This window comes from Idiotropiscis lumnitzeri, chromosome 13 (assembly GCF_059441095.1).
Source record: "Idiotropiscis lumnitzeri isolate Australia: NSW breed Sydney's pygmy pipehorse chromosome 13, RoL_Ilum_1.0, whole genome shotgun sequence".
Taxonomy (NCBI): Eukaryota; Metazoa; Chordata; class Actinopteri; order Syngnathiformes; family Syngnathidae; genus Idiotropiscis; species Idiotropiscis lumnitzeri.
In genome coordinates this window covers 18987667-19011606 of record NC_142403.1, presented here as the reverse complement: position 1 = coordinate 19011606, position 23940 = coordinate 18987667, and the positions used below count along the sequence as shown (strand labels likewise).

The following is a 23940-nucleotide window of genomic DNA, read 5'->3' as shown; positions in this document are numbered from 1 at the left end:
CTGGACTAAAAATTGTAATTCCCATTTTGCCTATGGATTTCAATGGCTGCCAATTATTATTATTATTATTATTATTATTTATTTTTTATTAATAATAATTTATTATTATTATTATTATTATCATTATTATTATTATGTGTGGAATTGTAGTTGTGCGGATTAAAATTTGTTCTACTTTTACACTGACTTTTTTCCACCCCAGAAAAATACTGTCGTCACGTTTCCCAGCAACGACGAACAAACTAAGCTAAGCTAGGCTACGCTAATCTTGTTTGTAAATGCGTTTAAATGTCTTCAATGTACTGTACGTTCTAATGATTTGTGGTGTCATGTTTTTGGTGAGTTGTCTTGTGTATCAAACGTCCGATATGAATAAAGTTTCCTTGCCTTGCCTAAAATAATCTAGGCCGATTATTCCGCGCAGGTGATTGAGTTCGATGATGGCTCGGGTTCGGTTTTGCGCATCCAGCCGCTGAGGACGCATCGCGACGAGGCCGTCTACGAGTGCACAGCCGCCAACAGCCTGGGGGAGATCAACGCCAGCGCCAAACTCACCGTCCTGGAAGGTGAGACGCTCGCTTTCATGCGCTGGTGTGGTAAACTCCACAAGTGTACAATTCATACGGAACAGCGACCTGGAAAACATGAAAATGCTGACTGCTGTTGTGCGGCCTTGCTACTGTTGTTAGCATGTACTCCAAAAAAAAAAAAAAAAAAAAGCTCAGTGGCCCTCGTGCCGCGCCGAGGTGTGCACCTGTTTTCAGTTTTTTGCACAGACGTGACCCGCCAGGCATAACTTTGGCCGCACGCACGGAGGTTTTCACGCATGTTTGCACGCCCGTCGCAACAAGGTCACACGCAGAGGGCGAATGGATGCCAACGCTCAAAGTGACACATTTATCCATTCATCCATTTTCTGAATAGCTTACTTTAGATTAAATTTTTTTTTATACGCCTAAGCTTCTGCACGCCCACTACACAGATGAGAAGAATTTAGTTTATAACGTTTATATATAAGTCATATTATTTATTTATTTATTTATTTCTTTTGGGCTAAACAATGCCACTATTTTTATTTATATTTTATGTATGTATGTATGCATTTTTTATAGTACTTTTCTTTTAGTATGATTTATATTTTTTATTTTTGGTGATACAATATTTTTAATTTTTTTTTATGTATATGTACATACTTTTTTTAAACTGCCTTACGCAAACTCAAGATTTTTATTTAAAATATATACAGTTATGTTTATGATACTATTTTTTCATTTGTAATTGTGTGCATTTTTTAATTGCTATTTAATTTTTAGATTGTGTATTTGTGTACTTTTCCATCTCAGCTCAGAATTTCACATACCATACAAGCACAATCTGTTTTTGGAGATCATTCCTCTAGTGCCGAAACCCCTCGAAATTCCTACTCCTCCTTCCCCCCTTTGCGACTTTTGTTTGACTGCCCGATCGGGTTGCGGATGTGCTCGCTTAATGGTGTGCGCCTCACGTTCACACTTTGTTCGTGACGTGTTTTGAAACCGGAGCGGCTCTCAAATATGTGCTGGAAAACAATCTCAACGTCCGATGTGGTGCTTCGAAACACAACAATGTACCTTTTCAACAAATTCCTTTCTTCTGGTTTCTCCTTGACCAACAAGGCCTTAAACATGTGAACTATAGTCCTATTATATTTCTTTTTTTTTTAAGGTTTTCATGTCGGGGGTTACCAGTATTTAAAAGCATCTTCTGTTTTGTCAGAGGAGCAGATCCCTCACGGCTTCCCAAGCATCGACATGGGTCCTCAGCTGAAGGTGGTGGAGAGGACTCGCACGGCCACCATGCTGTGCGCCGCCAGTGGAAACCCCGATCCGGAGATCTTCTGGCTCAAGGACTTCCTGCCCGTGGACATCGAAAGCAGCAACGGACGCATCAAGCAGCTGCGATCGGGTACAGTAACTCACAACATGGCCGCTACACTTCAACACCCAACATGGCTGCCGCTTGAACACGCAACATGGCCGCCACGGAACAAGGCAATAAACCATTCGGAATTCCTTCTCCTGGAAAGAAGATCTCTGGAAGACCTGTGCCTCAAAGTCGCTAATGCTAACGTGATATCCTGCTACACTGCCTCCTAATGAAGCAAACATTGTGAAAAGATAATAAAGTGCAATTATTTTTCACAATGACACCCCATGAATCCGTCGGTTGACGCCGGAGTGTCATGGCAGGCCCACCCGGTCCTCCCGGCCCTTGGAGAGCTGCTGATGGCCACGTGGCGCCACACAGCTTCCAGGGCCCCTCTGTCTTGGGATTTGGTTTGCTATCCAGATGTGTGACATCTGGATAGTAACCATACCTCCATATGTCTCTGACTCATAGAACAGACGTTTGGTGTGCTATTATTGCCAAAAATGTCGAAGAATGAGCTTGATTTAGCATTCCACAATGTGTAGAAACACTGAAAAGATTGCTACACAGTGAGTAGAAGTGTAGCTAAATTAGCGCTTATCTCAAAAGACAAAAATCTCCAACTAGAATGTGAGATTGTAGCTAAATAGTTGGTGATTATGCTAACATTTTATTTGTTGCCAGGTAGCTCAACGTTATAAAACTAAGCAGTCATTTTCTTGTCAGTGAAGCCAAGAAGTAGTTTGTAAGTAATCTAGTCTTAGGGTAAGACAGGCAACGCTAGGCTAGCTGAGTCGTCGTTGATAAAATGCAGCTGGCTCGACTGGTTGTAGAACAGCACTTGGGAAAATTCTCTCGCGGCGCTTTGTTAGCTGGTCTATGAGTTATACAAATAGGTTGAGGTTAACCAAGCAGTTCGTTTGTAAAATACAGTTAGCTAAAGTTAGCTAACTCGTAAAATGGTAATATGAGTAAGACTGATAGCTTAAGGTGAGCTCAGTGTAAGAAAGGTTAGCTAACGAATTGGTAACTTAGCAACTATTGTAGTCCAACATTGAAACAAGCACCTGTAGAAAATGAAAAGATGGGAGGAGAGCATATAATAACATCTTAGTAAAAACGAGAAATACTTATTATTCTAATTACACATTAAGAGTTAACAGTCTTGTTGTGTTGTCGCCTTCGTCCCCAACTAATGGAAATTTCTTTCTGGTCTTATTTGCATTTACTTTACCTCACCAGGTGGTACACCGATTAGAGGTAAGAATGCTGGACAACAGAAACTCCCGCCTAATCTCCCCCCATAAAATCACCAAACCTCCTCATCCACCTCCACTTTTATCATCAACATTTCCATTTTTTCTCTTTCCACACTTGATGCTTCTTCTCAAAAGAACACTCAAACGCAATCGTGTTCTTTTGTGCTTTCTCATTTGAATGGAATCACAATGCTCACGCGATTCCTTAGTGTCTGTTTGCTTCGCATCTTTTGCGCCAACAGTCCAAGTCCGGAAGAACAATTTGGACGCTTGTGAACTGCGAAGGCTAATTCAAGAGAATCTTTAGCAAGAACACTTAGCTAGCATGTACACAAATATTTGTTAAGTAGCTTAGCGGGTTTTTAGCTAGTTTGTGACAAAAGTTGGTATTGTTGTCAAAGTTCTGGTTTAAAACTGCTAGTTCGCTGGTTAATTTCTTTGAAAATGGAACTTGAAGTGTCGGAGCATGTCGAAACGCTTAACCCGCATCCAGCGCTAACTTCACTAGCCTTCCCTAAGGGACAGGACTGGCCCTCATACAATGTTGACTTCTTCCAAATCCATCCCATGATGCATTTTGCAAATGTATTCTGAAGACATGGCACCGTTGCATGATGTAGTTTGTCACCGCGCCGACAACAACACATCTGTTTTCTGTCTCGACTTAAACGCAAATGTCTGACAAAAGTATTTACGACGTGGACGTGAGGAGGAGTTGTCCTGTCAGGTAAGTGTGAAAAGACAAGACAAACAATAACGACGCGCTAACGCAGGAAAATCATTTTTGTCAATATTCGGTTTAAATCTGGACTGAATTGTATTGTTTTTCGAGTGAATTGCATCGTAATTAGAGTGAATCATATCGTAATTGGAATGTTTTCTAATTGTATTTTGAGTAAATTGTGTCATACTTGGGCTTAATTGTATGATTGTATCAAAAGAGTAAATCGTATTGTGTTGCCACTGTCACTCGCCATTGACTCAAAGAACAGAGCCGCGACACTAAAAGACGCTAACTGCTAATGCTACGAAGAGTAAATAATATGAACTCCCAGTCCCGCTTGTGTGGTCGTTAAGTCGAGGATGACGCTGATGTGACCTTTGACACGCGTCCGCAGGCGCTCTCCAGATCGAGAACAGCGAGGAGTCCGACCAGGGCAAGTACGAATGTGTGGCCGTCAACTCCGCGGGCAGCAGATACTCGGCTCCGGCGAACCTCTACGTGCGAGGTAAGACCAGGAGGACCTCCGCCAAGGCCTCCTCACTTCCTGCTTTGGCATGTTCAACTTCCTGTTTGGCGCTTTCTCTGCTGCCTTCTTTTGTCTTTGTTGAACTGGTTTGCGTTCAAATTATTGTTCATCGTGTTAGCGGTTAGCCGCCGGCTAGCTAGGAGCACAGTCACCATTTTGAATCATGTGCTTGTTGTTGTCTTTGAACTTCTCGGTGTGGTTTCGTCGTCTTGTCCTCTTTTGTTGTTTTTTTGCATCAAGAGACTCGTTCAACATTTGTGAATCAGTCCTTTATTGATTCTTGCAGCTATTTGTTCACTTTTCTTCTATTTTTCGTGCTTATTCTTCCATCCATCCATCCTTCCAGCCACTCACCCCTTCATTCGTTCGTTCATCCATTTGTCTATTCTATCCAGCTGTTCATGTTTCCTCTTCCGTCCATCCATCCATCCGTCCATGTGTGTTTGTGTGTGTCTGTGTCCTGTGCACAATGTTGAGTTTAATTATAACGGCACAATTTTATTAATTTATTAATAATTTATTAATTGGAATTTTTAATAAAATTTTTAACATAACGCGAAACAACTAGGATGTTCAATATGGTCAAACATGGATTAGGTTTGTGTGTGTGCGCAAATGGGTGTGTGTGTGTGTGTGTGTGTGTGTGTGTTGAAGGATATTTTGGGCCTGTTTTACTCTTCTCTGTTTTTCCTTGTCTCCTTCCTCCTCGCTTCCCTTCTCTCTCGTTTTTGTTGTCGTTTTCGTGTTTGTCGTCTCCCCTTTGCGTCGCCATCCCTCCCCCCCTCCTCATGCAAAACCTAAACACTGCAAACACTGCAGACCAGCGAGAAGGTTTGTTTCTGCACTCGTCCTGGACGCGGAGTTGCGCTGGACAGGAGCCGGGCAGCGTTGGCATGTCGCCAGGCGCCCCAGGCCCGTCCTAGCCTCCCCCCTCTCCCTCTCCACTTTCTCTCTCCCGGGAATCCCTCCCTCACCCCGTACACCCCCCCCTCCAGCCTGCACCCCAAAACCACACCCGTTGCCTGTCCCCCTGCAATTGCTTTGCCTGTTGATGCCTGCATTTGACTCATCTCCATATTCCGTGAAATCAAGCAGGTCATTTTGATTTCTTTAATTATTTTTTTTTTTAATCGGCACTAGAGCATGAAAGCTAAGCTATGGTCTGACCTCATGAACAACAGCATTTCGTCCATCACTAAATGACATTATCAAGCATGTATTATTGGCGAAAGTCAAGTAAAATGAGGAAATTATTATTAAAAATATCAAATTAATATGGAAATTATATGTTGTTAACTTAAATGAATGAAAATAGTAAAAAAAAAAGATTTCTGTACACTACAAATGTAAATATGGAAACATATTGATTGAAGTATAAGAAAATCTTTTATTAGCGACTTAAGTAATATAATGAAAAATTTAAATTGAATAAAAAAAACTTTTTTCGTTTCAGTCAAATAATAAATAAAATATACACTGTCGTCTGATTAGATGTTGCAGAACCCAACCAACACCTCGCATGAATATGTCCCACCGTTCCCCCCCATCTCTTGTCCCCCGCCCACCCCCCCCCCCCCTTTTTTTTTGGTCTTTTTGCTTTCGGGCATGTCGACACGCCTGTTCTCTCGACGTGCATCCCCAGTGTCGTCATGGCAACCTGGGTATGAGGTCTAAATAGAAAAACATGAACTTGATTGCATCGTGCTCGGACTAACGTGCTAACATGCTAACGTGCTAATGTGCTAACGTGCTAACGCTTCCCTCCATGCCAGCATGTCGTAACTTCACCGCTTCCTCACATGGAAACCGGCCACTTCATTAGGCACACTGCACACCTCAACGAGTGGCTGTTGAGGGTGGGATAGACTCTCCGGAGATGTTCATGTGTCTATTTCAAACATCTGGAAGCATTTGACACGTTCCCTGCAAAATCAATACATTTTGGGATGGGCATCACAAAAACAAAACATGCGATTGAGTCACTAAAGTGATCCGCGTCAATCACTCGAGTGATTGTTGGTGCCGATGATTCCACTGACTCGAGTCAGTGGACCAAATTATGAGTCAGTTAGTTTGAGTCAGTGAACCAAATCAGCTCGAGTCAGTGAACCGTAACATCCGAGTCTGTTGTGTTTTCGAGTCTGCTAGCTTGAGTTTGTGAACAAAAATATTGGACCACTAAATCAAGTCTAAACCAAATCAACTCATTTCAGTCAACCAAAGCACAAGTCCGCCGCGAATACACAAACTCGAGTCAGTAAATCAAATCCATCTGAGTCTGCGGTCTTTCTTGTGAATCATTGAACCAAATCAACTTTGGTCGGTGACCAAGTCTCGTGAGCCTTTGAGGTGAGACTGTTAGCTCAAGTCAATGGACCAAATCACAAGTCTAGTGAACAAAACCAACTCAGATCAGTTAACCAAATTAAGTCGAATTAGTGAACGCATGAATCACCTGAATTTGCTATTTCGGATGAATTCACTGACTCGAGTCTCTGAACAAAAGCATCCAAGTCCGGGAAGTTTCTTGCGAGTCCGCCAACTCGAGTCAATGAACCAAATCATCTCAGTCTGCGGTGTTTCAGGTGAGTCCGCTAGCTTGAGTGAATGGACCAAATCAATCGAGTCTGCCATGTTTCCAATGAGTCCACTAACCCGAGTCAGTGAACCAAATCGACTCCAGTCAGTCGAATCAAATCATCTGAGTGTTCCGTGCTTCCTGTTGGTCGGCTAACTTGAGTCAGCGAACCAAATTCGCTCACTCACCAGAGAACTCGTCGGATAATCAAGATATCGGCCACACAAAATCTGACTGACTACAAAGATTTGACTCAGTAACCACGGTGATTCAAAGGTCCACGCGCCCTCCTCTGATGGCACGTCTCATCCTCCATCCTCCCCACGCAGTTCGTCGCGTGCCACCCCGTTTCTCCATCCCGCCATCCCACCACGAGGTGATGCCCGGGGGCAGTGTGAACCTGACGTGTGTGGCCGTGGGCGCGCCCATGCCCTACGTCAAGTGGATGAACGGCGAGGCGGAGCTGACCCGGGAGGAGGAGCTGCCCATCGGACGTAACGTGCTGGAACTGGCCAACATCCGCCAGTCGGCCAACTACACCTGCGTGGCCATCTCTTCGCTGGGGGTCATCCAGACCACAGCGCAGATCACCGTCAAAGGTAGAACAAACGCTAGTTGTTTCATATTTTCTATCTTGTATTTCCCTTTCAAAGCATGAAGCAAAATTCAACACTGTTTTCTGAAATTTGCACCATCTAGTGGACATACTAATACTCTACAAAGAAAAACAAAAATACCGATCTGCAGTTATCTGTCACACTCTTCGGTAGTGTTACATACTTCCATAAAAACTGTAAAATATTGTGAAATTTTGCTGCATGCTTTGAATGGGAAAAGTGTAGCGACCTCTGTTGGACAAATACAAGAAAATAAAAACTGAAGCGCTGTAGTCGAAATTGAAATGGTCATCTAAAGTATTGTATTAGTTTGTTAAAATAAATGTGGAATGGAAAATGTCATCTCTCCGCAAGCCTTGCCCAAGCCCCCCACCTCCCTCGTGGTAACCGAGACCACCGCCACCAGCGTCACCCTAACGTGGGACTCAGGCACCTCGGAGCCCGTGTCGTACTACGTGATCCAGTACCGGGCCAAGGCGTCAGACAACGGCTTCCAGGAGGTGGACGGCGTGGCCACCACCCGCTACAGCATCGGGGGTCTCAGCCCCTTCTCCCAATACGACTTCCGGGTGATGGCGGTTAACAACGTGGGCCGGGGGCCACCGGGGGCTGTGGTGGACACACGCACCAGTGAGCAGGCGCCCTCCTCGACTCCTCTCCGCGTCCAAGCCCGAATGCTGAGTCCCACCACCATGCTGGTCCAGTGGGAGCCCCCCGAGGAGGCCAACGGGCAGATCCGGGGGTACCGGGTCTACTACAGCGCTGACCCTCAGGAGCCGCTTGGCGCCTGGAACAAACACAACACGGATGACAGCCAGCTGACCACCGTGGCCGGACTCGTCCCGGACGCCACTTATGGTTTCAGGGTGCTCGCCTTCACCTCGGTGGGTGACGGGCCCCCGTCTGACACCCTGCTCGTCAAGATGCAGCAAGGAGGTGAGTGCATCCAAAAGATCTTCTCACAAAGGGGCGGGGTACACCCTGAACTGGTTGCCAGCCAATCGCAGGGCACACCAAGACAAACAACCGTCCGCGCTCACAATCACACCTCGGGGCAATTTCGGGTGTCCCATCAACCTGGTATGCATGTTTTTGGAATGTGGGAGGAAACTTCAGGCGACCCGAGACTGTCATGTAGCGACACCGTATTTGAGATACAGATCCCTAAAAAACATTTCCAACTTGCTCCGTCAGAAGAAAACACGACAACACACTGCATGTGAAAGATGAAAAACCGCCAACAAAGTCAAGAGATTGTCTCAAATTATTCACTGCGTGTATATAAATCAAAGACGGATTCTTCTCGTTGCTTCTTCAGTTCCCGCTCAACCGTCAGATTTGGAGGCCGAAGCCGAGCTGGACTCCCGCATCATGCTGTCGTGGCTCTGGCCCGTCCAGGACTCGGTCGTCGGGTACGAGCTGCGATACTGGGAGGCCAACGACCCCCAGGCCAAGGTAGCTGGACTTTATAGTCGTCTTTCCTATATCCTCATGCGATTAGTGATCAAGTCAAGTTTAGTTGCGGAGCACGGTAATCGGCGGAAATAATTTTTTTTCAGCACGACAAATTGGTTGCAGGATGCGTAAATTTATTTGATTAAATAATTGTCTAATCAATTATAAGAAAATTTATTATCTAAAAATAACAATTTCATGCTGATTGTGTTCTGGCAGCACAGCGTGACCTTTGACCCCACCGGATCGTACGCCGTGAACGGGTTGAAAGCCGACACCGTCTACGTGTTCACTCTGGCCGCCAGGTCCGAGAAGGGCTTAGGGGTCTTCTCAAGACCCATCGAGGGCAGGACCGCCCGATCCAGTAAGTGCAAAATGTGTTTTCTGGTTTGTGTGTGAGGGAGTGTTCCTCTACATCCAAGCCAAATTATCATGCTCCTAACTGGTCCTAAAAAACTCACTGGCCAAAGACAAGGTGGCAAAATGTTTCTCTGGATCTGTACTAGATTATCGTGTTGTTGGACTGGACTCTAAACATTCCCTGGACTCCTTGAGATGAAAAACCTGGTTGCAAAATATTACACTGGATTTCTCTTGGTTAGCATGCTTCTAACTGGTCGCTAACACTCACTGGATGTTGACCTTGAAAGAAGACAAGGTAGCAAAATGAGCCTGTGGATTTTTGCTAGGTTAGCATGCCGGTAGCTGTTCCTTCAACACGCACTGGACCCGACAAGACAAATTCAAGATCTCAAATATCTGTGCTAGGCACACTGATATTTGGCCCTGAAACTCTTAGTGGACTCGACAAGACCCAAGTCAAGATTACAATTTGTTCTTCTGGATCTTTGCAAGGTTAGCATGCTGCCAACTAGACTGAGATCAAAGACAATTTAGCAAAATGTTCCTCAGGTCCTGAAAATTCAAGCGGTGGCAAAATGTTCATTTGGATCGATGCTAGGTTAGCACGTTGCTAACTGATCCTGATTAAAACTTCACTGGACTCTTCAACACCAAAGACAAAGTGACAACATGTTCCTCTCGCTTCAAGCTAGGCTAGCTCGCCGCTAACTGTGCCTTATCACGCACAACTTCGACCTGCCCCGTCATCTCCAGCCAGTCCTCGCTCCCCTGCTGCGTTGCGTGTTTGTGCCATTTCACCGTGTGTGCATATTTTTGTGTGTTTTCATGTTAGCATGTCGTCTTCCATGATGCATCTGTGTTCCCATCAGCCCCCACGGCGCCCCCCCGCGACGTCCGCTTGCTCAGCCTGAGCTCCACCAGCATCCAAGTGAGTTGGGCACCGCCGCCGGCCACCGCCGGGCCCTACGATGCCACCGCCGCCGTCACCGGCTACTCCCTCTCCTACCGTGCGATGGCCAGGGAAGAAGCGCAGCGCCACCAGGTGTCGGGCATCGGCGCTGACGTGCGCAGTTTTGTGTTGGAGAGTCTGGAAAAGTGGACAGAATATTCTGTGTGGGTGCGAGCACTAACCGATGTCGGGCCTGGACCGGAGAGTCCGCCGGCCTGCGTCAGGACGCAGGAGGACGGTACGTGGACGGAAGGACGTTGTCGGGAACTCCGAAGACCTTCTCACGTGTTTTTCAGAAGAAGAACACTTGTGTTGTTTTCAAATAGATTTTCGTGAAAATTTGAAGATAATGGATGTCTGGATATTGAGAATGCTGATGTTTCCTTTGATGGTTTAGTTTAATTTTAGTTAGTGGTAGTTAATCATTTAAATTAAACACTTTTAACATTCTGCGTCAACATTTAATATTCTGGTAAAATAACATGTGAGACATTTAATGTTGTGCTTTAAAATATAATCTAAATAATCATTTTTTCAAAGATTTTAAAACATATATTAATATTATTTTACTAACCATATTTAACATGATTTTTAAAAAATATGCCTGATTAATTTATACACATACAACGATTAGATTTTCTCAAATTTATTATATTTAATCCATCATTTCATTCTCTGCTTTGAAAAACTTTCATTTATTAAAATGAAGTGAACAAATTTAAAAATCAGAATGCTTTTTGAAGTCATTTATTTGACGATTATTATTTTCCCTTGCATTTAATTAAGATATTTTGCATGTAAATTAAAAAATAACAGTTCCTTTGAATTTTTAAAAATATTTTAAATATTTTTATTCAATCGCATTTAAGTATGTGCTTTACAAAGTAAACCCAAAGTCACTTATACATAAATTAATTGAACCGGAAATATTATTAATTTTCATTACATTGTGTTTTAAAAATTATGTGAACACATTTAAAATGAAAAACATGTATTTTATTTACGATAGGCTGTTTAGAAAATGGATGAATAATTAACAACCGTTGTTTTAAGTAAACAAATTCTACATTCCAAATTTGATGCTTGTTTTTTTTTTTTTTTTTTCAACGGATCATTTCTGATGATAAAAGACTTCTTGTTTTTTTTTCTGTTCAGTGCCCGGAGCGCCGCCCAGAAAGGTGGAGGCGGATGCCGTCAATGCCACGGCAGTAAGAGTGAGCTGGAAGCCGCCGCTGTCCGTCAAGCAGAATGGCCACGTGCGAGGATACCAGATCGTCTACTCCAGGATGGAGCGTGGCGAGGCTCACGGCCAGCCCCTCATCGTGGACGTCACCCAACCCGACGCTCAGGTCCGCCGTCCTCGCTTGCTTTCACTTCCAAACTCACAAACACTCACCTTCTTGCTCCTTGTTGACCGGCCTTGCTTGAAAATTATTCCCAAAGTATTGGAACAACTGCCTGTCGTGACATACTTTTTGTCCACCTTTGCATCCAAATTCAGAAGTTTCCAAATTTGAAGAGTTCGGGGGGAATCTGAAATAGACAAAAGTGTTGCAGCACCACTGGAGAAAATGTGGTCACAGATATTGGGACAGAAAGTTAAATTGTACACCATGTGGACAAAGAATTGGATAACTTCCAAGTGAAATTGAAAAAAAAAATTGGAATTCAGATATAATTGGGACATCTAATGGGACAAAAATTTTGGGACACTAAGAGGAAGAGGAAAGTGAAGAAAATGAGTATTGGGGCACAAAAGTTAAAAATGAAGACGAGGACAAAAGACACCACGAGTGGAGAATGAAGTTAAGGCAAAAATATTGGGAAAGGAAGAGGAAACATAAGAAAATCAGTCCAAAGGTAATGGGACACCTACAGGATATAAAAAGGGAAGAAAATGTGGAGTTATTAAAAAAAATATTGGGACGTTCACAGAGAAGGGAAAGTCAAGAGAAATGGAAGGGAACTTGAACATATTCGAAATATGCACACGAGGAGACACAATTAGTCTGCTGTTGTCTTTCCCCTTTGGGCCAAGTGGAAGTATTGGACATAAATCTTGGCCACAAAACACACACAAGACGAACAAAACAGAAGAAAAGAAAAGAAAGCAAAGATGCTCCGTCAAGTCACACCACGAAAAGTCACCCTGGAAACGGAACCGTGTGCAAAAAAAAAAAACAAGCAGATTAACTCGGACTTTCCCACTCTCCTTTTTCCTTTTTGGCAAGCGGATAAGAATCAGCCTGCATGAGGGAAATGGAACGTGGCCTGGGGGTGCCAGGAGGAGGAGGAGGAGGAAGAGCGAGACACGCACAGACGTGTCCGCGCGCACCTTGACGATCTGACTCATCCCATTTTCGTCTGAGGACACGCACCGCGGATCCTCTGAGACGTCCTCGTTGAAAACAAATAGCGTGAAAACAGAAAACAGTCAGGAAATAATCTAATCCTCATACAGAGTGTAATGTCACACCTGGAATTTCCCTGGGGATGTGCTTGCTAGCTAGCTAGCTAGCGATCGATCGATCGATCGATCTATCTGTCCAGCTAGCTGGCTAGCTATCTGTCTGTCATTTATCGAGGTTGGTCAGGCCACATGTGAAAATGGTCCCACCTCCCCGGTCTGCCACCCGAGAGATCCTGTCCCTGATGTCCACGCAATGAGATCTTCGAAGTATTCTCATCACGGATTCACAACATCCTGTGTTGAGGTCAGCAGAGTGCCCAAGATGAGGGATGGTGGACCAGAATTTCTTCAAACTTGTCCAGCAGTCTTTCTCTATGTCTTTGCCAAACTCCTCCCACACCGGAGTTTTTGCCTTGAGAACCACCAAAACCTCATTCCGCTTGGCCTTCAGCTTGAAAGCATTCCTCACCGTTGGTGTTCACCAACAAATTTGGGGATTACCGCCACGAAAGGCACCGACCACTTTGCAGCCACACCTCAGGTCGGCCATTGTGCCCAATTGAGTCCTTCCGGATCTCACAGTCATTTCTCACATGAGCATTGAAACCCCCCAGCAAACCGATGGCGTCTCCAATGGGAGCGCTCTCCAGCACCCACTGCAGGGATTTCAAAAAGGTTGGGTACTCAGAACTGATGTTTGGTGCATAGGCACCAACAAGACTCAAGACCCATCACCCACCCAAACGCAGAGGAAGGCTAACCACTCGTCCGCCGAGTTGAACCCCAATGCACAGGCATTTTGCCGCTTCCGTGCATGAAGCGGTCATTTTACAATTCGGCAAAAAAGGAGTGTCTTCATGTTTGACTCCTTTCACACTATCCTCACATCTTCCTGCGCTCGGTTTTGTTTGGACACGCTCCGTGTGACGCTTGGGTCACGTGGCCCGCTTGTTTTGTTTCTCGGTCGCTAGTGCGAGCGACCGATCTTATCGGATCACTCCACGCTCATGCTACGCCATCTTCATCCGCACCAGCGCACAACAGCGTTAAAAGTCCACGCAGTCAATCGTTTCTCGGATTGCGTTTGTCTGAGTTAATTATACCCGAGACGTCATGTCATGTACATGAGTATATGCATGTCGGTCATTGGTGATCATGTCAATCACTTTTCCGATGATTAGCGACAATTGTGGCTAACTCCGTTTGTTGTGTGCTAATTTTTGGTAGCATTTTTGGCCGAGGTGCGGCTAGCTCTGTGCTGTAACGCCGAGCGGATGTGGTGCGTGTGTGTAAGGTGAAGTGGAAATCTGCGCGTTGCCTCCGATCAGCGTCATTGTCAGCATCCGCAGAGCCAGGGGGCGCCACTAAACTTATCAGGCTGAGGCCGTGAGACAGGTCCCCGGAGAAACACCCACGGCAGGCGCGCGGCTTTCATCTCAACGCTCGCCGCGATGAGATGGGAAGGCTGCAAATCGGCTGCGACGCTCCTCCAGGTGAACAAAACAAAACGTGGCCGAGACCACCGGCAGAACGTTCTGCTCCAGCGCCGGCTGCCATCGGACTGTGACCTCACCTGCCTCCTCTTTCAACACACCTGCATTCACTGGACCAAATACTCTTCAAACAACAAACAATTTTTTTTTTAATTTAATGTTTTCAGAGTTGATGTCTTGATGTTCTACGGGCAACGTCTGCGACGATAATGTCCTTTGCCAGCCTGATTGCTCAACAACTCTTTGCTCATTTTCTCCCCAAAAAGTCTGTTGGCTCTCCAGTTTTTGATTGATCAGTTGATTGCACAAAAACAGTTTTTTTATTGTGAGTAAAGTATGCAACTTAGTTCTAGGTATGTCAGGAGACCAAAAAGCTTTATGCAGTTTTTGCATACCTTACAAGATGTTAGAGTACCTCTGGAAATTGTCCAGTTCTACTCTTTTTAGAAACCGCCACCTCCAAGGAGAGTTAGGGCAGCCTTCCCAGTTTGGAGAGGAGCATCAGAACATTCTCACCAGCACCCAAGCTTGGCCTTAAAGTTCTGTTTTAAAGCAAACGAAAAACTGAACCGGGTTTTTGATTGGTCTCTATGTTGTCCCAATATTTTTTGTCCAAACTGTTCCTTTCCTTTCCCGACAGGAGGCCATCTTGACGGGCCTGCTACCGGAGACCAGCTACTCGCTGACGGTGGCGGCATACACTACCAAGGGGGACGGGGCCCACAGCAAGGCCCGGCTGGTCACCACCACGGGGGCAGGTGTGGTGCGCACTCCCGTTCCCAGTAGTATTGTTCTGATATCACTTTGGGGTCCCGAAAGCGGTACTGCTAACTGATATCAGTTATGGTTTTCTGTTTCATGTACACTGGGTCATAAGATTACACTTGGTTGGAATTTGAAGCATATGTATGTGCAATTGTTGATATGAAAATGTAGTTAGACATAAATAGGACACATAAATAAATAAGACAGAAGTAGTCACATGACCGATAATGCGAACAATGGATAAGGCTTCGGTATCGGGCCCATACTGGTCGGTACTTGCTGATCCCGATACCAGCTTTTGAGGCAGTATGGGTACAGTTACCGCCACCTGGAAGTATCCAGATTGTTTAGGAACGAGAATATTGAGGGTTTTTCCTTTACAGTACCGGGCAAGCCCACCATGATGATCAGCACGACCATCGGCAACACGGCTCTGATCCAATGGCAGCCTCCCAAGGAGATGGTGGGTGAGCACATGGGCTACAGGCTGCAGTACAAGCGGGCCGAGGAGGACGCCTTCGCCGTCAGAGACTTCCACAGGACAGATGACCACTTCACCGTCACCGGCCTCCACAAAGGGACCACCTACATCTTCAAACTGTGCGCCAAGAACCGAGCAGGCAACGGCGAAGAGTACGTGAAGGAGATCAGCACCCCCGAGGACGTCCCTGCCAGCTACCCGCTCAATTTGAGCGTGGTGGGCCTTACCGCCACTGCTACCCGGCTGGCCTGGGATCCGCCCCCACTGGCCGAGCGCAACGGGAAGATCGTCAAGTATGTGGTGGTGTACCGCGACATCAACAGCCAGAACGAGAGCTCCAACGCCACGGCGGAAACGCACATGAGCCTGAAGAGTCTGCAGCCGGACACCACCTACGACATCCGAGTGCAGGCCTTCACCGCAAAAGGCGGCGGACCACTCAGCCCCAGCATACAGAGCAGGACCATGTCGACTGCGATGCCGGGTCAGCACAACCCATATCTTACTTTTCGACTGCTCAGACTTACAATGAAGCTCTTGACTTGGTTCCTGAATTGTTCTAACTGGTTCTAGCCTGGTACTTGCCGGGAATTTTTACCTGGTTCTTGACTTATTTTTTTTTTGACTGGGTTACCGACATGGTTTTTGGCTTAATTATTGACTCATTCTTGCATTCATTTTTATTTTTTTACCGCACTTGTTTCTTGATTGGTCCTTGACTTGGTTTTGATTGGATGTCGACTTTGCTCTTCGCTGGCTCTTGACTTGATTTTTGACACAAGTTTTTGACCGTTTCTCAACTAGTTATTGAACTGATTCTGGACTGTTTTTTGACACGGCTTTGACCTGGTTTTTGACTGACTGACGTCTTTCTTGTTGACTGATCTTGACTTCTTTCTGGGCGTGTTTTGTGACTTGGTTCTTAACTTGGTTTTTGGCTGCCCCCAGCCGTTTAAGTAACTGGAGCTAATGTCCCTCCTGGCTTGAACTTTTGTCAAATGAAAATAAATTTTCCATCCTTCCGTTCCCCATCAGTGTTCACCAAGAACTTTGGCGTGAAAGCAGTGACGAAAACGTCCGTGCTGCTGACCTGGGACGTTCCTGAGATCTTCGAGTTTGAGGTGCCCCTCAAGGTAGGCTCCCTTTAACGTGTCCGATCACAGTATGATGACATCATCATAGCGACGATGACGTCATCCCCGGCAGATTCTCTACAACCAGCAGAGCGTGGAGGTGCGTGGCGAACTCAAACGGAAGCTCATCACGCAGCTCGCACCCGACACTGAATACTCCTTTGTGCTAATGAGCCGCGGGAATAGCGCCGGCGGCCTCCAGCAGCAAGTCTCCATCCGCACTGCTCCTGACCTGCTCCTGAGCAAACCTTCCGAGTATCAACAGGATGTGGAGGAGGGCGGGAAAGTCATGCTGCGGCTGCCCCGGGTCCCGCCGGGAACCCCAGTCAGGTCTGCGCTCTCCTAGTTTTGTTCCAGTATGTTATGTATTTTACGTATCTGCGTTCCAGATGCACTTTAGCATGTAGGCTACGAATGTTCTGTGCAAAGCAGGTGGTTCTACATTGTGGTGGTTCCGTTCACGCCAGCAACCGTGAGGTGGGAGAACCCTGAAGACATGGATCTCCAAGAGGTGAGTCTATAATCGCTGTTTTGTTTTTTTAGCTCCCTTGCCAAATACATGCTGAAGGATGGTGGTCCTTAAAGGTGCATAAAGACTCAAAATTTGACCGAAATGTGGAGCGGCTAATATCAGAAGTTAATTCCAAACAATAGCTTAAAAGCTAACGTATGTAGCATATGTTGATAAAGCTAGCTTGAAATATAATAGCCATTTGTTAAGTACGGTGGTCCTCAAGGGTTCGTAAGTTTCTCAAACGTCAACAGTGGATCACATTAATCACGGAGAAGCTTTTTTAATCTTTCGTGCAGCTCCTGGAAGGCGAAGACAACGCCCGTAGGAGGAGGAGGAAGCGGCAACTCGAGAGTGACTTCCTGCAGCCATACGTGGCGGCCAAATTGGACTCGCTTCCTGAGCTTTTCACGCTGGGGGACGAACACGCGTATCACGGTTTCCACAACAAGGCGTTGCCGGGGCAACAACAGTACCGATGCTTCGTGGTGGCCGAGCTGGCGCACCGCGAGACTGTGAGAGTCTCCATTTTGTATACAGAGTCAAACAAGACGTGATCTTAAAATGTTAACTCGTCTTCCAGTTGTAGGCTAAAAGTTCGCATTTGGTGTGTGGTCCTTTTGTAGCAGAGAACACTGGTGGCCAGTCCATTTTCCGAAGCCATCCTGGTGAAGCTCCACAGTGGGATGGCGCGCCATTCCGAGGACCCCGAGATGCTTTGGGTGATGGGACCCGTGCTGGCCGTCATCCTCATCGTCATCATCGTCATCGCCATTCTCCTCTTCAAGAGGTTAGTGACACTCCGCAGCGGCACACCTGTATTTTACACAATAGTTAGCATTAGCTTTAGCACTTGTATGTCACGTGCTTGACCTTTGAACTCTTTCTCTTCTTCTCTTTCTGTATGCAGCAAACAAGAAAGGTGAGCGAGTGCTTCTTTTTGCTACTCCACTTTATTCAATGCTATTTTTTAAACGATGTTGCTTCGTTCAATACTACGATATCGTGTTTTCATCAAGGCGACTATTTAATGCTACATTATTCAATGCTACTTTTTCAACCCACATGACTCGGTGGCAATTTATTCAATTGTACAATGCTACTTTTTTTTAACGCTACTTTGTCGATGCTGCTCTTCCATTGCTACTTTTGTCCGTACATTAGACAATGCTACTTTTTCAGCTGACTTTATTAAGTGTTTCTTTATTCAAAGCTACTTTTCCAATGCTGCTTTTTCAATACTTATACAATGCTTACTTTCCTGCTTTATTCAAATTTTACTCAAATGCCCTTTTCATACAACTTATTCAATGTCTATTTATTCAATGCTACATTATTTGTACTGTTACCTTTTCAACCGAGGATTAGTCACTGCTACTTTTTCATTATTTCATCAAAGCTACTTTTTCAATGTTACTTTTTAAGTATTTTTGTCATGACTACTTTATGCTATGCTACTTTTCAAAACTGCATTCTTAAGTGTCACTTTATTCAATGCCATACAATTCAGTGCTATTTCAGTGTTGCATCTTTAAAGTTACTTTATTCAATGCTACCTTTTTTCAATTAGATTTTCTCAGTCGTATTTTTTTTCCAGTACTTTATAGCAAGCTACTTTATTTAATGCGTCTTAATCCAATGCACTGTTGGTCTATTTTCCCCAGGAAGCGAACGTCTCCATCGTCCAAAGATGAGCGCATGGCAGGCGTGAAGGACTCACTGCTGGCCCACTCGTCCGACCCCGTGGAGATGAGAAGGCTCAACTATCAGACGCAAGGCACGCACACATGCGAACACGCCAAAGCACAAACTCACACACACACACACTGTTGATTTTGACTGACAAATTGCTGTGTGTTGAAAATACGTTTTCTGAGCCTCACATCACCAGTCCACTGACCCATTTGTGACGCCCCCCCTCTCTCCCCCTCTCCTCCCAACAGGCGGCAGCACCCTCAGTTGTCCAACCACACCAAGTTAGTTGTCATTCTTCTCACACAAAGCCGGCTTATGTGTCCCTCAGCAAAATTTGATTTTAGGGCCCTCTATTTATGCCAGTCTCAAATATTGATGTCTAAATTATACTGAAGATCAGCCGCACGTGTCAAACTGCCTGCCACATACATTTTTGCGGCTCACTAAAGCATACCAAGTGTGTGAATTGGATTTTTTAAAAATTATTTTGCAGGAAATCTGCACCAAAATTTTATTTTCACTTCACTTTTTACAGCATGTTTTTTTCCACCAAATCCTTAATTATGCCAAAGTGCTGAGTTCACGTATGCTGCCTTTGATCTCGAGTATTTTTTATTTTTTTTGTGTCTGTCTGTGTAAGCTCAAGTCTTTTCCGTACCATTTTTGTTGTCCCTGCACTAGGAATGAGACAACATCCTCCCATCGCCGCTTGCGACCTCGCCGATCACATCGATGGACTCAAGGCCAACGATGGCTTGCGTTTCTCGCAGGAGTACGAGGTCGAATGAACACACACAAAACGCTCAAAAGTTATTCAGCAAATCTTACGGAATGCTCGAGCAATTTTTTGGGCGCGTGAATCACATTTTATTCATATTTGTGTCAATCGTTTTGAAATTAGAGTGAATCTAATTTTATTATAATTGACGTGAATCCCCAAAATTTGCGGATTGGATGTGCTTAACCAAGTCCTCGTTTGCGCTTCTCCCTCCAGTCCATCGACCCGGGCCAGCAGTTCACATGGGAACATTCCAACATGGAGATCAACAAGCCAAAGAATCGCTACGCCAACGTCATCGCCTACGACCACACCAGAGTCCTCCTCACACCCGTGGACGGTGAGCGCCAAGCAACCTCCCGCTTTGCCGTTCCGATGCCGCTGCTTTGATACGAATGCGTCCTGGTCACAGGCGTCCCCGGCAGCGACTACATCAACGCCAACTACGTGGATGGCTACAGGAAGCAGAACGCCTACATCGCCACGCAGGGTCCGCTGCCCGACACCCTTGGAGACTTCTGGAGGCTCGTGTGGGAGCAACGCACCTCCACTGTCGTCATGATGACACGCCTGGAGGAGAAGTCGCGGGTACGACTGTGACCATCGTGATGACGGAGACGATGATGTTCATGTGCGCGTTTCGGCAGGTGAAGTGCGATCAGTACTGGCCCAGTCGTGGTACTGAAACCTACGGCATGATCCAGGTGACCATGTTGGACACTGTGGAGTTGGCCACCTACAGCGTGCGCACCTTCGCACTCTATAAGGTCAGGCAATAGACATCATATTTCATATTTTATTCATTTACAACATTTATGACAGTTGACGGTCGTGTTTGCATTAGAATGGCTCCAGCGAGAGGAGGGAGGTGCGCCAGTTCCAGTTCATGGCCTGGCCCGACCACGGCGTGCCTGAGTATCCCACCCCCACGCTGGCCTTCCTGCGTAGGGTCAAAGCCTGTAACCCTCCGGACGCCGGACCCATGGTCGTCCACTGCAGGTAAACGCGCTAAATTCGTTTGTATTTATTGCTGGCTTTTAATTTAATTGGAAAAAAAACAGTTTTTGGATTAATATGTTGCAAATGATAAAGATCTCTCCATAAGAAAGAGGGATTCCATCTGTTATCGCCAAACTTCAATTTGTGATATAGGAGAGTTCAAACGGGTGACAACCTTTCCGTGCAATGTGTGATGCGATTGTTTAAAACAGTGGGAGAAATGTCATACTTATCATAGCACAACAGTGTGGCGTCATATTTCAGCACGCTCGCTAAGCCTGATCACGTGTGTTGACACCTCTCCAGCGCGGGGGTCGGCCGCACGGGCTGCTTCATGGTGATCGACGCCATGCTGGAGCGCATGAAGCACGAACATTCGGTGGACGTGTACGGACACGTCACCTGCATGAGGGCCCAGAGGAACTACATGGTCCAGACCGAGGACCAGTACGTCTTCATCCACGAGGCTCTGCTGGAGGCTGTCGTGTGTGGAAACACCGAGGTGGCCGCCCGGAACCTTTATGCGCACATACACAAGCTCAGCCACGTGCCCGCTGGGGAGACCGTCACCGCCATGGAGCTGGAGTTTAAGGTCAATATTGGCACATATTTGCGCCCAATTTTACAAACAGTGAGCGCTGTGATGCAGCTTAAATGTTTTGGGGAAGGGTACCTAATGAATTAGCTCATCAATTTCCTGCTGTTTTAGACGGTGTATTATTCATATGTTTTATATAAAATCATAAAAGAGGAAAATGTTCCAAAATGTGGACACTATTAATAATAATAATAATAATTGTATTCATAATGTGCATATGAATAAATGTATTATCTTTTAGAATTATACTTATGTTGTATATTTATATTTCACATGATTTTTTATCAAAAGTTGTCTCCACATTTTTCACAATTTCCCAAATTATTGTTATTATCATTATCATATTTGTGGTTTTTATGATGATAATAATAATAATAATTATTATTATTTACACATCCACAGCTAAGCAAATAAACGCGTGCACGTGTTTTTGCAGAAGTTGGCCAACTCCAAAGCACATACCTCACGTTTCATCAGCGCCAACCTGCCGTGCAACAAGTTCAAGAACCGCCTCGTGAACATCATGCCTTTCGAGTCCAGCCGCGTTTGCCTGCAGCCCATCAGAGGCGTGGAGGGCTCCGACTACATCAACGCCAGCTTCATCGACGGATACAGGCCCGTCCGCTCGCCGTGTGTTTCTGCAGTGCCTCCCGGTGGAACTCCGCTGAAACTGGCCGGCTTTGTGTTTGCTTCTCCAGACTGCAGAGAGCCTACATGGCCACCCAAGGCCCCTTAGCCGAGACCACCGAGGACTTCTGGAGGATGCTGTGGGAACACAACTCCACCATCGTGGTCATGCTCACCAAATTGCGAGAGATGGGACGGGTAAAACATAAATGGACATGACAATAAAATATAGTAGCATGAAGGCGTTATTGTTGGAAATCTCCCCAATTTACTTCCATCCCCCAATGATTCACCTCTTAGAAGTAGAACTTTTTTTTTCTCCTCAGTGAGCAAAGAGGGGAGGGCTGAGCAGTTACGCATGGGGGGGGTGGAAGGAGCAAGTCGTCCCTGCTGATTAAAGTGCATTGTCCTAAAAGAAAAAATGTGCCAGCGGTTACCAGTTAGCCCGATGGACAACATGAATAGCCCACATTCTATAAATAGCTCAGCAGTGATGGGACACTGTGACTTACGAAGAAAAATTGGGGGAAAAAGAAGAATGTTTACACACTGTTAGGATCTAATATCACTCTATGTCTTCTCTGCAGGAAAAATGCCATCAGTACTGGCCCGCCGAGCGATCAGCCCGCTATCAGTACTTCGTCGTGGACCCCATGGCCGAGTACAACATGCCGCAGTACATCCTGAGGGAGTTCAAAGTGACTGACGCCAGGGTAGGTGACGACCAATCATTTGCTATCTTTCCACTAGCCGCACCCTAAGTCGGTATCGGCCCTTCTGTATCGTTCGTCAGGACGGCCAATCAAGAACCATCAGGCAGTTTCAGTTCAGCGACTGGCCCGAGCAGGGAGTTCCTAAAAACGGAGAAGGCTTCATCGACTTCATTGGACAAGTCCACAAAACTAAGGAGCAGTTTGGCCAAGACGGACCCATCACTGTGCACTGCAGGTGAGTGTGCCCGATGGCGCTCCACGGGATTAAGGCACGCTTATTTGGTTAGGTCATTTTAGTTAGTCGGCGTGTTCATCACTAATTTTGTTAGTCAGTAATTAAGTCTGTCAGTCATCTCGTTATAGTTAAAAAGTGGTGTGAATTAGTCAGTCCGTCGCTGGCCTGTGATTGGTTGCCTTAATACTGTGTGCACACCCACCAGTGCTGGTGTGGGGCGCAGCGGCGTGTTCATCACGCTGAGCATCGTCCTGGAGAGGATGAGGTACGAGGGCGCCGTCGACGTCTTCCACACGGTCAAGACCCTCAGGACTCAGCGGCCCGCCATGGTGCAGACCGAGGTAACCATTGTGCACTCCCAAAAATTCCTTTTCAATTCTGTAGTGGTCCACAGAGGATAAAGAATATATGCCTCTGACTGCATACTGTTTGTTGATAAAGTTCAAGCGTTTTAACACCACCAACATAGATGCTATTTTTTTTTAGCTCGATAAAGTGTTTTGCATTGTGCGTTAGCATCAAGCTAACGTAAATCAAAGTTGTGTGTTGGTTTTAAATACACGTTTATTTACCTTTTATTTACATTTCGTTTGACTGTGAACTTGAACTAGGCGTGGCAATAAACAACTTGAATCTTTTTTTTTTTTTTTTAAACAAATTGATTCTGTTTTATGCTTTCAGGACCAGTACCAACTGTGCTACCGGGCCGCTCTGGAGTACCTAGGAAGCTTTGACCACTATGCAACATAACAGCAACCTGACGAGCACTCTTCTGCCAGCCATGCCGACTACACTCCGACCACGAGCAGGTGGCCGCCAATTGTGGGAAAGGGGGCTGAATCCCGAATCTTGACGAACCCTCCAGGGCCCCCAAACATGCGTCACCCTTTCGTTGAACTTGTACAAATGACTTTCTATCGCGTCTTAATCTTTTCACTTTCTATAAGCACTGCTGAGGACATGTCTTTTTCAACATGCTCCCACATATTATGATTATGATTATTATTATTAATACTCATCTGCTGCTATTTTGTTTTTCTACCATAGACATGATGATACTCTGTTACTTTTATTTTTTATTTTTTTGTGTTGGGGAGCAGGTGGGGGTGGTCCTAACTCCCTG

The 23940-nt window shown here is 45.6% G+C and overlaps 1 protein-coding gene across 10 annotated transcripts in view; it reads left to right on the top strand.

Annotated features, from left to right (window-relative positions):
- Positions 1 to 23924, top strand: part of ptprfa (protein tyrosine phosphatase receptor type Fa) — a 35323-nt gene extending 11399 nt beyond the window's left edge. For 4 of the 10 annotated variants that reach the window (XM_088312654.1, XM_088312655.1, XM_088312656.1 and 1 more), the window contains 32 exons: positions 425 to 566; positions 1756 to 1944; positions 3151 to 3168; positions 4286 to 4396; positions 5237 to 5248; positions 7325 to 7594; positions 7967 to 8548; positions 8931 to 9067; positions 9287 to 9431; positions 10300 to 10617; positions 11535 to 11728; positions 14923 to 15040; positions 15431 to 16012; positions 16564 to 16661; positions 16735 to 16991; positions 17094 to 17172; positions 17472 to 17687; positions 17799 to 17962; positions 18837 to 18949; positions 19116 to 19148; positions 19549 to 19646; positions 19862 to 19985; positions 20058 to 20233; positions 20293 to 20412; positions 20490 to 20644; positions 20951 to 21236; positions 21679 to 21857; positions 21941 to 22067; positions 22457 to 22582; positions 22663 to 22817; positions 23023 to 23158; positions 23499 to 23924. In XM_088312654.1, the coding sequence (XP_088168780.1) occupies positions 425 to 566; positions 1756 to 1944; positions 3151 to 3168; positions 4286 to 4396; positions 5237 to 5248; positions 7325 to 7594; positions 7967 to 8548; positions 8931 to 9067; positions 9287 to 9431; positions 10300 to 10617; positions 11535 to 11728; positions 14923 to 15040; positions 15431 to 16012; positions 16564 to 16661; positions 16735 to 16991; positions 17094 to 17172; positions 17472 to 17687; positions 17799 to 17962; positions 18837 to 18949; positions 19116 to 19148; positions 19549 to 19646; positions 19862 to 19985; positions 20058 to 20233; positions 20293 to 20412; positions 20490 to 20644; positions 20951 to 21236; positions 21679 to 21857; positions 21941 to 22067; positions 22457 to 22582; positions 22663 to 22817; positions 23023 to 23158; positions 23499 to 23567 (5529 nt within the window). In that variant the 3' untranslated portion in view covers positions 23568 to 23924. Of the gene's footprint in view, positions 1 to 424; positions 567 to 1755; positions 1945 to 1967; positions 4397 to 5236; positions 5249 to 7324; positions 7595 to 7966; positions 8549 to 8930; positions 9068 to 9286; positions 9432 to 10299; positions 10618 to 11534; positions 11729 to 14922; positions 15041 to 15430; positions 16013 to 16563; positions 16662 to 16734; positions 16992 to 17093; positions 17173 to 17471; positions 17688 to 17798; positions 17963 to 18836; positions 18950 to 19115; positions 19149 to 19548; positions 19647 to 19861; positions 19986 to 20057; positions 20234 to 20292; positions 20413 to 20489; positions 20645 to 20950; positions 21237 to 21678; positions 21858 to 21940; positions 22068 to 22456; positions 22583 to 22662; positions 22818 to 23022; positions 23159 to 23498 lie in introns of those variants that run through there. The other 6 variants (XM_088312659.1, XM_088312658.1, XM_088312661.1 and 3 more) reach the window with 6 other exon arrangements.
- The last annotated feature ends 16 nt before the right edge of the window (positions 23925 to 23940 follow it).